This window comes from Nanorana parkeri, unplaced genomic scaffold, assembly GCF_000935625.1.
Source record: "Nanorana parkeri isolate BGI_ZX_2015 unplaced genomic scaffold, ASM93562v1 scaffold25, whole genome shotgun sequence".
Lineage (NCBI taxonomy): Eukaryota > Metazoa > Chordata > Amphibia > Anura > Dicroglossidae > Nanorana > Nanorana parkeri.
The window spans coordinates 103262-115326 of record NW_017306293.1 but is presented as its reverse complement, the minus strand read 5'-3'; the positions used below and the strand labels follow the sequence as shown (position 1 = coordinate 115326).

At 43.6% G+C, this 12065-nt stretch overlaps 1 protein-coding gene across 2 annotated transcripts in view; it reads right to left on the bottom strand.

Moving 5' to 3' along the window:
• GANAB (glucosidase II alpha subunit) overlaps positions 1 to 12065 on the bottom strand; it is a 42567-nt gene extending 30502 nt beyond the window's left edge. For both annotated transcript variants that reach the window (XM_018565417.1, XM_018565425.1), the window contains exons 1-3: positions 12025 to 12065; positions 5662 to 5760; positions 1365 to 1473 (exon numbers count right to left, since the gene is read on the bottom strand). In XM_018565417.1, the coding sequence (XP_018420919.1) occupies positions 1365 to 1473; positions 5662 to 5760; positions 12025 to 12041 (225 nt within the window). In that variant the 5' untranslated portion in view covers positions 12042 to 12065. The remainder of the gene's footprint in view (positions 1 to 1364; positions 1474 to 5661; positions 5761 to 12024) is intronic.

Below are 12065 nucleotides of genomic sequence, written 5' to 3'. Positions count from 1 at the left end.
AAAAATGGCTCCAGTGATGGACTACTAGTTTGTATTGAAAGGAGCAAGCTTGGAGCGGTGGAAGTAAAAAAGAAAAAAAAAGTGTGGTGTGCAATATAGTGAAATGGAAAGTGTAAAATTATACAGCAATGCAGAATTGCACCAGCTATAGAGGACTACTAATCCCAGCAATAGTACAATATACAGCGCAATGCAGAATATCACCAGCTATAGAGGAGCACAACAAATCCCAGCAATAGTACATTATAGCTGGTAGTATTCTGCATTGCGCTGTATAATGTACTGTTGCTGGGTTTTGTAGTCCTCTATAGCCAGTGGTATTCGGCAGTGCACCACTGTATAATGTATTATTGCTGGGATTTGTAGTGCTCCTCTATAGCTGGTGGAATTCCACATGGCGCTGTATAATGTATTATTGCTGGGATTTGTAGTCCTCTATACAGCGCAGTGCAGAATATCACCAACTATAGAGTACAACAAATCCCAGCAATAGTACATTATACATACAGTATATAATGTATTGCTGGGATTTGTATTCCCATGTATAATATACAGCACAATGTACCATCAGCTATAGAGGAATACAAATCCCAGCAATACATTATAGAGCACCATGTGTGGGAAAGTGCAGGCTTACCTGAGCAGTCTTCCAGCAACTTGCTTCTGAGATCGGGCCTGTCTATCGGCGGCTGTCATCCCCCCACACCTGCTCCTCCTTACTACATCTCCCCACGTCCCTGTGCCGATCGTGGATGTGGGCGGGCGGTGAGTGTGAGGCGGGGAGGAGGTGCGGCGTGAAGAGCGTGGATGCGGGCGGGTCTGGCAGCGGCGAGCGTGAGGTGGGGAGGAGGTGCGGCGCGCAGCGTGTGTGGAGCCGTGAACAGGGCCAACTGATCAGAAGCCGATTAATCGATTATTGAAAAAGTTGACAACTTTTTCAATAATCGATTATAATCGATTATGTCGATTAGTTGTTGCAGCCCTAATACAGACAGCTAAAATGCAGACAGTAGGTTGTGTGCTGCTGCTGTTTTACAGCCCAAACAACAAGTTGAGCGTGTGCTTTAACCCCTTCATGACTGAGGCCCTTTTTTCTATTTTTGCACCCATGTTATATTCCACATTTTAGGCCTGAAAATGACGTAAAACCCCCCAACATTATATATTTTCTGAATGTCAGTGCTACTGCAGTGGAGTTCCAGGACCTGGCTTTGCAGTCAGGCAGGCACAGGTTTCTGGATAACTCAACTAGCTACACAGATACAAATACTTTGAAAACTAAAAAAGTTCCATTTATACATACTTATACATACTGTATCTTATTTTTTTTAGCAACTATTAAGTTATACAATACTTTCACCCACCTTGGTTTTGTCATTGATGAGCTGAATCTCAAGCTTGTCAGCAGTCAATTTTGCACTTCCAAGCAAAGCCCGATACTGAGAGGATCCTGGCTCAAGCTTGCGCTGACGTCTTAAAACACAAAACATGGTTATTCATCTGTACTACCTAAACCAACTACATATACAAGAAAGCCACATCAGTCCGCTCCTGGATAAAGTTTCTTTATTTAAACCATGGATAGCAATTACCGTTACAGTCTTCTGTATATGTCTATCATTCTTTGAGCTCAGATTTTAAATTGGAAGTAGCAGAGCCTGCTCATCCCAGGAATTTGATTCTTTATGATTTATTGATTGTCTATTAACAATTCCTATTAATCTTTAAAATATGTCCAAGCTGAACGCAATAAAGGTTAGCACACTATGGATGAGGAATTTTTATAATTTTAAATTTATAATTTGTTTTTATAATTGTATTATAAGCACATGGTGCTTTAATAGCTTCAGCCCAGGCATGACAGCTGCCAGTGGCATGATTGCGCAGACGGCAGCTGAATGTAAATACAGCAGGTAGTGGGCTGGTGCAATAGCCAGCCTGCTACTGGTCCTTTTAAAATGCAATAGTGACCAGAGTAGCTTCCAGTGTAAAGCAAAGTTTGCTTTACCCGGTTAAATGGACTCCCAGCAGCAGGTATGGCATACATAGTTGGCAGCAAATGGGAGTACTGTGTATCTCTACCTTTGCAGTCAAATTTAAATTACCCCCAATACGTTTGTTGTGTGTTCCTAATCACACAACATATATAAAATTGTTCTATATTTCATACCCATCTACATGGCAATGCAGATAGGAGGGGCAGTTTTTATTTTTAATCCAAGTGTTTATTAAAGGTTTTTACAAACAGACACATATACATACACAGAGCCTAGTATTCAAGGCGGATAATTAGCCCGTAACATCATGAATTTGCATAGGATTACATGATACACAGCGCTTTATATGACAATGGTATATTCGGGGTAGAACCTACACCTTCTATTCTGTCTAATCAGTAAGTGGGCGGACAGTAGCATTATTGTCCTATGCCTTCCAGCCATGTCGCCTCCACAGCAGAGGCCTTAATAAAGCTGACATCAATAGTAGGGAGATTGGCCTATACCAGCTCACTGAAATCCTGAGAATGTCACTCTATATAAAGTCCCATAATCACGCCTAAAGTGTATCATAAACGTAGAGACATAGGGGGAATATACAGGTAGAAAAATAGTAACGAAGGATGGAAGGGGAGAAAAAGCAGGACACGGAAGGGTCAGGGGGTAGGGAGTCACCTTACTAGGAGGGAACACTGCATGAGGAGAGCCCACAGTGAAGGGTTTCAGGGAGCGCCCCCCCCCCCCCTCCAGCACCCCTCAACCGCAGGTCGCTCCGAAGAGGAGAGAGCTGAGAGGAGAGAGTAAAGTATCGAGATGGTATGTGTAGGGGGGGAGGATTGTAGAAGAATAGAGTCGAAAGCCGTAGGCTCCGCCTCCAGAGCTTCCGGCTGAGGGAAGGAGGCCACAAAGGAGTGCAATTGCCTATCTGTCAACCACATATTGCCGACGGGTGGATCTGACAAGTGTTCTCTCATGGCCACCACCAGTCTTCTGTGAGATTCCCTAGTCCACCGGCCAAATGAGCTTCTATGAAGAGCAGGAGGAAAGGCTGGATTGTTAAAAAGTGGGGTCATGGGTTCAGTATAGGAGGAAATTCCACAACGGGATACCCACCGATCCCACAGGCGCAGTGCGTGGAGAGTCAGAATAGGCGGTGGCGATGGCATAGTACTAGAAGCGGGGGGAATCCAGGGGATTGCAGTTAGGTCTGACGCGGCACTCACTCCCTCAATCTTGACCCACTGTTTGTCATTGGCCCTGTGGAACCAGTCCTGATTGTTGGGCATGTTGCATAAGAAGGACGGTTTTGATGGTATTATCCCTAGCCTCACGCCCCATTACAAACCCGACTTGGTCCGAGTGAATTAGACTAGGGTTTGTTTTTTTTATAAAGTGCATTAACATAGAATGCACCACCAATGCCCTGAGATCTTACCTTTGTTAGGGCAGACAGTGTCCATATCTATTTCACAACGGATAATTACATCTGCCAGCACCATGCAGATAGTGTTAATTATGGTAAACCACTTTGCACTGCCCCTTCCTAACATTACATAGAAACCAACTAAGATTTGGAAAATTGGAATACCAACAAAGATAGCAAGTAATAAAAAAAAAAAAAAAGCATTTTTTTGGGGGGGGGGTATGCTTGTTATACAAGTGGGAACATGTCACAAATATAAAGTCAGGATATCCAAATTGGACTGCAAAAAGGGAAATGCACTTTAATGTTCAGATATGGACTGCTTGTAATTACACAGTTACTGCTTGTTAAAACAATATGCTTGTTAAAACAATATTGTTATCAGCTAGTATACACACAAGCAGTATTATCAAAGAACAAAAAAAAAAAAAGGGGGGAGATAAAGATTCTGACTTCTCAAACAACACTGATTAAGAAAACTATAGTGTACTTTCTCTGAGCATACATGTTGAGTTTTTACTGTGAGATTTCTTAATTTGTAATGCAACTTTCAGATTTTATATGATATTTCCATTAGTATCTTTACCTACATAGGATTTGCAGATTCGCCTTTTAAGGCCTCGTTCACAGTAAAAGGGAGGAAAAAGAAAAAAAAAAAAAACCAGGCGGCTGATCTGCGGTTTACCACTCCCTGGTCAACTGATGACAAGTTAGCACTTCCGCCTGACAGTGCTGTACACATTGCCATGATCGCAATGCTTTATGGCGCAGCAAAAAAAAATCAGACAGCATGTTGCTTTCAGCAGGCGTTGCTGCCTGGCAAATGCAACCATGGATGTGAATGGGACTGCAGAACATCTGCGTGCCAAAATGTTAGTTATGCCGTTGGCACAGTACTTCCATATAAAATCCCCCACAGGATCAAAAAATAAAAAAGCCGGCATTCAGGAGGTGACAGAATCTCCTCCTAAACACCTGGAAGCTGCTGCTCTACCACCCTTGGAAAAGTGATCCATCCCAGATTGCTTTTCAGTGGGGCAATAAAGTCCACCACTCATGTGAATGGGGCACTTCACACAATCAGCCTACCCAATCAACAAATGCTTAGCTAAAATGTCAGCCACACATTAAGCCTAGGCCTGACTGGTTGAAAACTGCATTGTTTTCAATAAGTCTCACCTACTTAGCAGACATTGGTGGTCAATTACTAAAATAATTGGATAATTATGAGGCGAGTGATTTGCACTCAACCTCATAATCTGAGCCGACCTGTGACAATGAAACTGTCACAGGTCGGCTCAGTAGATCGGGAAGTGAGCGAACACATAGCGTCGCTCGCTCACTTCTCGATCATCTCCCTGCAGAGAGCCGTGACTGTCAGTCACTGCTCCGTGCAGGAATTCCCCCCCTCCCCTGTCTGATTCTCCAGCGCTGACTGGCGGAACAGACGGGGGAGGGGGCGGGCACAACTGACTCTGCCTCTGGATAGGCAGAGCCAGCTGTCAATTCCGCAGCTAGGTGGATCTCGACAGCAATGTAGGGATCAGTCCCGGCTGTGGCGTCTCAGTATACCGAGAGCTGTAGCTCGTGCTATATTGAGCTTAGGGTGACGGGAGGACACTAGTTTGTGTCTTCCCGTGACCCCTTAGGAGAACTATGGGGAAAAGCCCTAACCCCATATTTCTCCTTTAAGAATGTACACCCTACAAAGTGAAAGCAGGTCCAGGGCAATAATGTACAGCCCATCCTGGATCAAGTGCCTGCAGACAGAATTTTTGGGGAGGGTGTGATTTTTTTTTTTTAATATGCCCATATATTTAACTACTCAACTTCCTGTCCAAATACCAGCTCAGAGGCTAAAGTGTATGTAAACACCAACAATGAACGTCTCTTATTTGCTACCTTTTGGTCTGTTAAATATTCAATTGAAATCATTTTGGTACATATGTTTGATAAGTGCAAAAAAAAAACCCAAAGAAAATCCATTGTTCATGTAAGAAATTCAGAGCTGTCCTCTGCTAGCTCGAGGAAGTTTGCCTTTTCAGTCCTTATCTGGGGACTACACAATGATCAGCCTTGATGTTGTGGAGATGGGAGTGTAGGTGATGAGTCTGAGAAGATTGGTAAGAGAGAACTGGGCAGGGCTGACACCACTCAGTCCACAAAAATGCTAGGTGCTTTTCTTTTATTGAGCCCTGATATACACTTTAACCCCACAGGTTGATTGACCCACTTACTGACCTGCAAAATGAGCTCTGCTCACATGTCTTGAAGTTGCTCCTATCAACACTTAGGGCAGGAGTAAGACAGACCGAGAACACAAGAGCAAGCTCCAGGAGCCTTCAAGAAAAAAAAAAAAAAATCAATTAGTGCATTTCATGGCAAAGCACAAATCAAACAAACACTGGAGTTTTAAAACCATTCTACATTTTCTGATTGCTCAGTTGCATACAATGATATCACCTAGCGACAAAAGCATCACAAACATATTGGTTTCCATGAGGTACTCTACGCTCACAATTTTCTATCACCTTGCTAAGCAACAGTCTCCAGAGATTGGACATTATCTCAAATTTATCACGTCTCGTTATTTTTACAGCCAAGGTACCTGTAGATGGGTTTGCCCGTCAATGCAAGTAAGCGGCTCCTTGCTTGAAATGGCTATTTAAATCATACGTACCTTATGTTATTAGTTTAAAAAAAAAAAAGTTACCAAAAAGCCTGAATGTCACCAGACTATTTCAACTGAGCAGATGACGGAAAAAAAGAAAAAAGAAAAAAAAAAAGGGCATGAGCAGGGATCATCTTCAATGACAACCTTATGTAAAAACGATCAGCAGAACAATTCAGATGGTGTTTAACCAGTTGACATCCGCGGTGTTAAACCCCCTTCCCATCCAGGCTTTTTTTCCCGCAGATGCTGCAGTGCCGTCCGTCCGTTTTTTTACTACGGGCGGACGGCAAGAGGTTAAATAAAATAACTTTACCTTTAAAAGGCAAAATTTGCTCTGACCCTTTTGGCCCTCATCAACGATTAGGTAACAAAGAGGATCTGATGGTGACAGATCCTCTTTCTGGTGTCAGACATGTTGCCAACATTAGGAAACAAACTAGTGCAGCTAAAGACTAAGCCCCTCCCACTTCCTGCCAGTGTTCACCAGGAAATGGTGTCTACAAGAAGAGGCCAAGCTATGAATACTGCGATTACTAACAAAAACTGCTTTATGAATACTCTCAATCGTGAAGTGATCTTTATCCAAATACAATGATCCCAGCTTCATTTTCTAACCTGGAGAAGTTAACAGATAAGCTTGCCTACTATTCCTATACTAATGCAACTAAGTTACAGCATTATTCCAGTCCAACTAGGATTTTAAGGGGCATGTTTAAAGAGCAGTGAACATAACTGGTGGTGAATCAATCACGTCATGTAAACCACAAACCTGATTCACCTGCAGAGAATATTTGGAGAATGTCAGATTCACTGCTTTTTAAATATGCCTTTATAAAAAGTTGAGTTTTGACAGGTTTTTTTTGACTAGTTTTCACTAGTTTGACTATTTTTGGTTTGGGGGACACACTGGAGTCCCAGCGTGCATTTTTGGTTGCTGGGCCTCCAGTGCGTCCCTGCACCTTATCAGGAGGAGTTGGCTACCTCCAGGTACACCTGCATGTAATTTATCAGCTTCATTAATATGCTCACACTTGGAGACTCGGATACATAGAGTTAGGACCACACTTTGCAGAGGTGCCTTGGTGCGGCAGTGTGGCTTCTACATATTTTTGGCCAAAAGTTTGTGCAACTAAAACCTCCGATTTTAACGCATACTGTTGACAGGGCTACCTGCTTGGTTGCAGGCTGGCTGGCAGGTTGAGGCTGGGGAATTTTTGTGTTTTGTATAGCTTCTGTGTTCGGCCTGCGCGGCTGCGCCCTTTCATCTTAGGGCGCATGCCAAGGCAAACCAAATGCCTTGGTTCCTTTAGCAGCGCAACACCATTCACACCAGAGCAGCAGCTGCTGGAACTCACAGCAATTGCTCACTAACGTTCCCCCTTTGTTCTGGGACGGGAGGGGGCGTGGCGGTGCGGCACCACAGCCACGCCCCCGTTTTTCAAAATATGATCCGGTCCCCAGCAATGTCTGAGGGACAGTGAACTGGCCCCATGTTTAAAAAGTTTGAGGACCCCTGCTTTAAAGTATAAAATGCTGGGTAACCTCTGCTCCGCTTTCTTCTTCCGAGAAGGGCAATAATGACTTAAGCTGGGTACACACTTATATTTTTTTGTTCAGCCTCCCCGGTGAAGGAAAAACATCTCACAGACTACTCCATCAACGCCAACAGCACGGCTGAACAAATCTCCTGCTGTGTACATTGTATTCTGACAGCGGCACTGCCCACCGTCAGAATACCCAAAAAGAGTGCTTGCAGCTAATTTTCCAGAATGTCCCTTTAAAAAAAAAAAAAGATCTATTGATAGGGCCCGATGGATTAATTTTGGCCGATATAGCAGCATTCGATTTGTGTGCTCAAGTGATTGTTCTACCTTCTGCACTTGGTAAATCCGTAAAAATACGTAATGACTTTATGGTTGGTAGCAATACTCTTGGATTTTTGGATTCAGGATGTGAAATAGCACAGCTCACCAATTTCCTACAATAGTACGCCCTCATAATCCTACCATCTTCGCTTCCAGCTAAACAAGATATTGCAAGGACATCTAAAAAGGACACCAGATTCCAAAACAAATACAAAAATGTGAGTTTAGACCAAAGTATTCCTTCCATCACCAGCAGCACAGATACAAGGACGCATGTTTCCGGTCATACTGGTGGGCTCGCCATAATACAAATCAATTGAATACATGAGGATTCCTGCTCATTACAGGCAGAGATACTGTACATACCAGTATACAAATTCCTGTATCTCTCTGAAATGTCCATCACAACAGTATTAACATAAACACTGAAGATCAGCATTGGCTTTGATTGCTCCGTCACATTGTATTACTTCCAAAGCTCCGTGTTGGTTACCAACCATTTAAAACTGTAAACAATTTCCAGGCTGGATCTAGTAAATTTAAAACCAACAAAAAAGGCTAGAGCGCACTACCTGCTGGGTAAAAAACCTTATTCGGCTATAAAAACGTGAGTAAACAGGAATACAGTGTGCAGGCTCTGTCAAAAACAGGGAGAGGAACCCTGTGAGTACACAAATAAAATCACACAATGAGAAAGCACCACTACTGTAAAGTACTGTTTCTTTACAGTAGTGGTGCTTTCTCATTGTGTGATTTTATTCTAGTAAATTTAAGCTGGCCATACACCAGTAGAATTTTGTATGAAAATGCGCGTTTTTGGAACTTTATTTGGAATTTCTAATGGTTAACGTTTGTTTTCAAATCACAGTGGCAAGCAACATCTAAGGAGCAGGATGGAAACGTTCTCATTTCTTAAGAACAAAGTTCTAACCATGAATGTGATTTCTGCTCAGGAAAAAAAGTGTACATATTGTATATACGCACTCCCAGACACAAAAGACCTGTATAATGTCTGGAGTTTCATTCAAGTACCAGATCTGGGAGAATTTTTTGAGGGCTTTCAAACTAAAAATTATTTGACTCAATGATTGGATTGAACTTTCAAAAAGGAAATTCTAACAGTTTATGGCCAACTTAAGTCTTCACATTAAACTAAATTATTGTATGCTGTAACCAGCATGGCCGTTTGTCAATCTTCCCTGGAGTGAACCTTCAAACACTACAAAGTAGATCTCAAAAGCAAAACTCTCTGCTAGTGCAGGGTAGAGGAGGGTTACGTTCTCAGCTTTTATTCCTCCCATTGGCTCCAGTGGAGAGATTTCTCCTCACTTACTGTCACACCAATGCAGAAATGAAAGAAAATCTACAAATGGATGACAGATGGCAATAAACACTTTTTTTCAGTAGAGATGGGGAAGGCTAGAACCCCCATCAGCTTTTTTTATTGCTCCCTGTGTGGGGCAACACTGCAAGGGTTAACTGATCGTTTTTTTCCCTAGGTGCTAAAAACAAAAAAAAGATATACTCACCTGAACCACGGAGCAGGCTTGCTCTTACACCAGGGGTAGACAACCTTGGCTTTCCAGCCTGAAACTACAAAGTCATGCCTGTGGCTTGCAGTGCCTTATCAGATTTGTAGTTTCAGCACAGCTGGAGATCCAAGGTTGCCTACCCCTGTCTTAGACCGATCCTTCCAGCCTCTCTCCCCCTTCTCTGCAGAGGTCTAAGGTCATGTTCTATACACTATGTACAGATGTGAGGACGCATAAGAACATTCCAATGCTGCAGCGTAGAAGAGAAGCTAGAGACCAGAGAAACAAGGAGCCGGCTCAGCCGTTCGGTTGAGTATAACTTTTTTTTTGTAGCACCTCGACAAAAACAAGCAGTTAAGAGACTAAGCCAACACTGCAAGGGTTAATAAAAGTTTTACCCAGAGTTCTTCTTTAAAATCTCCCCAGTGAGGCATCACACAGTTATAAAAGATTTTTCAGACGTTCTAACTTTACACTAATCTACTCAAATGAAAAACACATAAAATTGCTAAAACTCCTGTCCTGGAAAAAAAATACTGCACCAAAATGCATAGACATTGTGTCATGTGACCCCCTGCTGAAGGACAGGATCAGAATTCAGACTTGCTTATCCTAGTGCACTTATCCTTTTGGCTCTCTTAAGCTGACCTAATCGATCCCACCCTCCCCCTGCACAGGATCTGAGTTCCGACGGACCTGGCCTCCATTGTTTGTGGACATCCTGCAGCAAACCTCAGTCCATAACCCATACCTCTCCTAACTGGTAAGAATCCAAAACTGGAGAATGGGTGCTGCTTAGCAAATCACGAGTGTTGGCAATTTCTTCACTTGAGTTCCAAGAATGTGAGACCTTGTTTATTGACATCCAATCAGATCTCACAATGTATAGCAACGACTCGGAACGCACAACGGTTCCTTCAGGCAACGCGACGAGATCCTGCAGCAAACGTCTCCATCTTCTACCTGGGCAGTACATCCCCATTGACTTCTAAGAGGCTTGTCCCAGCCACGAGAGAGAGGTAGACGAGTCCTGTAGAAGTCAATGGGGATGTATGGCGCAGGGAGACATTTGCCGCAGAACGTAAACAATGGAGACCGGGCCCGTCAGAACTTGGTCAGTATACACTTGTGTAGGAGGGAGGGTGGGACTGATTAGGGCATCTTGAAGAGACCAAAAGGAAAAGTAAACCTATCCTTGGCTCCATTTGCACCTGGGCGTTTTGTCACTCAAACCTAAGCGGGACAAAACGCTCAAGTCAAGGAATCCCATTCATTTCTATGGCTCCTGTTCACACACAAAGTTCCTCATTAAAGTCTACGGGACCAACAAGCTCTGCAATCTGCCAAAAAGTAGCTCATGTACTTGTTCTGGCGACAAAACGCTCAGGTGTGAACAGGGGCCATAGAAATGAATGGAATTCCTTGTCTTGCGTGTTGGTACGCTTATCTTTGAGTGATAAAACGCCCAGGTGCGAACGAGGATAAGCCAGGGGTGGGCAACTCCAGCTGCGGTGGAAGTCCCATGAGGCACTGCAAAACTGACAATTACAGGCATGACTCCCAGAGGCATGTTGGGATTTGTAGTTGAAGCACATCTGGAGGGCTGGAGTTGCCCCTGCTTTAAGCAGAGAACACATGACCAATGCCTTTGTAATCACATGATCTCTGCTGACTTTTGGTTTTGTTGGCAGCATTGCTCAATAAAGGGGAAGACTTCAGTCTAGCGGTTAATCTTTATCCATTTTAGTAAATCTCTTTCCAGCATTGAAATGCATCCAAAGAACCCAGCCTTCTCTTTTACAACTTCGCGTCCAAGTCTAGGATAAAGTTAACCCCTTCCCTCCACCTGATCGCTGGATATACAAACATCTAAACACCATTTTTACCTACCTAAAGCCATGGTCAAATGAGGCTGCAGCCTTCTCGTATCTTTTCCATCGGGATCCTTCTTTTGGCAGTGACATGGACACTTCTTATTGGCTGTCCAGCGGTGGGATCCTCTCAGGATATAGAAGAAGACTGTGGTCATAGCAAGGGGATTGTCAGAGCCTGGGCGGCGAGGGACCATCTACAATGCTGAGTTAGTAGTCCCTGCACCCAGAAACAGTACTGGGTGCAGGCACAAACAAAACCTTACACAATGGGTTGAATGGGAGGATCATATTTACTTGGAGTTGGGCTTTCAGGTTTCCATCCAAGCATAGCTATCGTGCCCATGTCACTTCTATTTAAATGCTGATTTTTACCTTTGCTACCATGTTACACCAATGGAACATGGAATACTCAGAGCGCCCATTGCACAATCCTCCTCATACATTGCGCTGTATAAATCAGACAGCTACAGATTAGTGTTCACAATTACTAACCGCAAATAAACAATGGGAGCAGCCATGAGCTTCCCACTTCTCCCTACACAGCACACACTGCCAGCCGCCCAGCAGGTTTTCTCATTCCCCGCCATCCAAAGCATCAAACACCCTCCATCCAAAGAACACACCAGGGCTATGTGTGCTCACACACGCCCCGCTCTCACCTCCACACCACCGCCATCTTGGATCCGCTCTAACCCTCCGC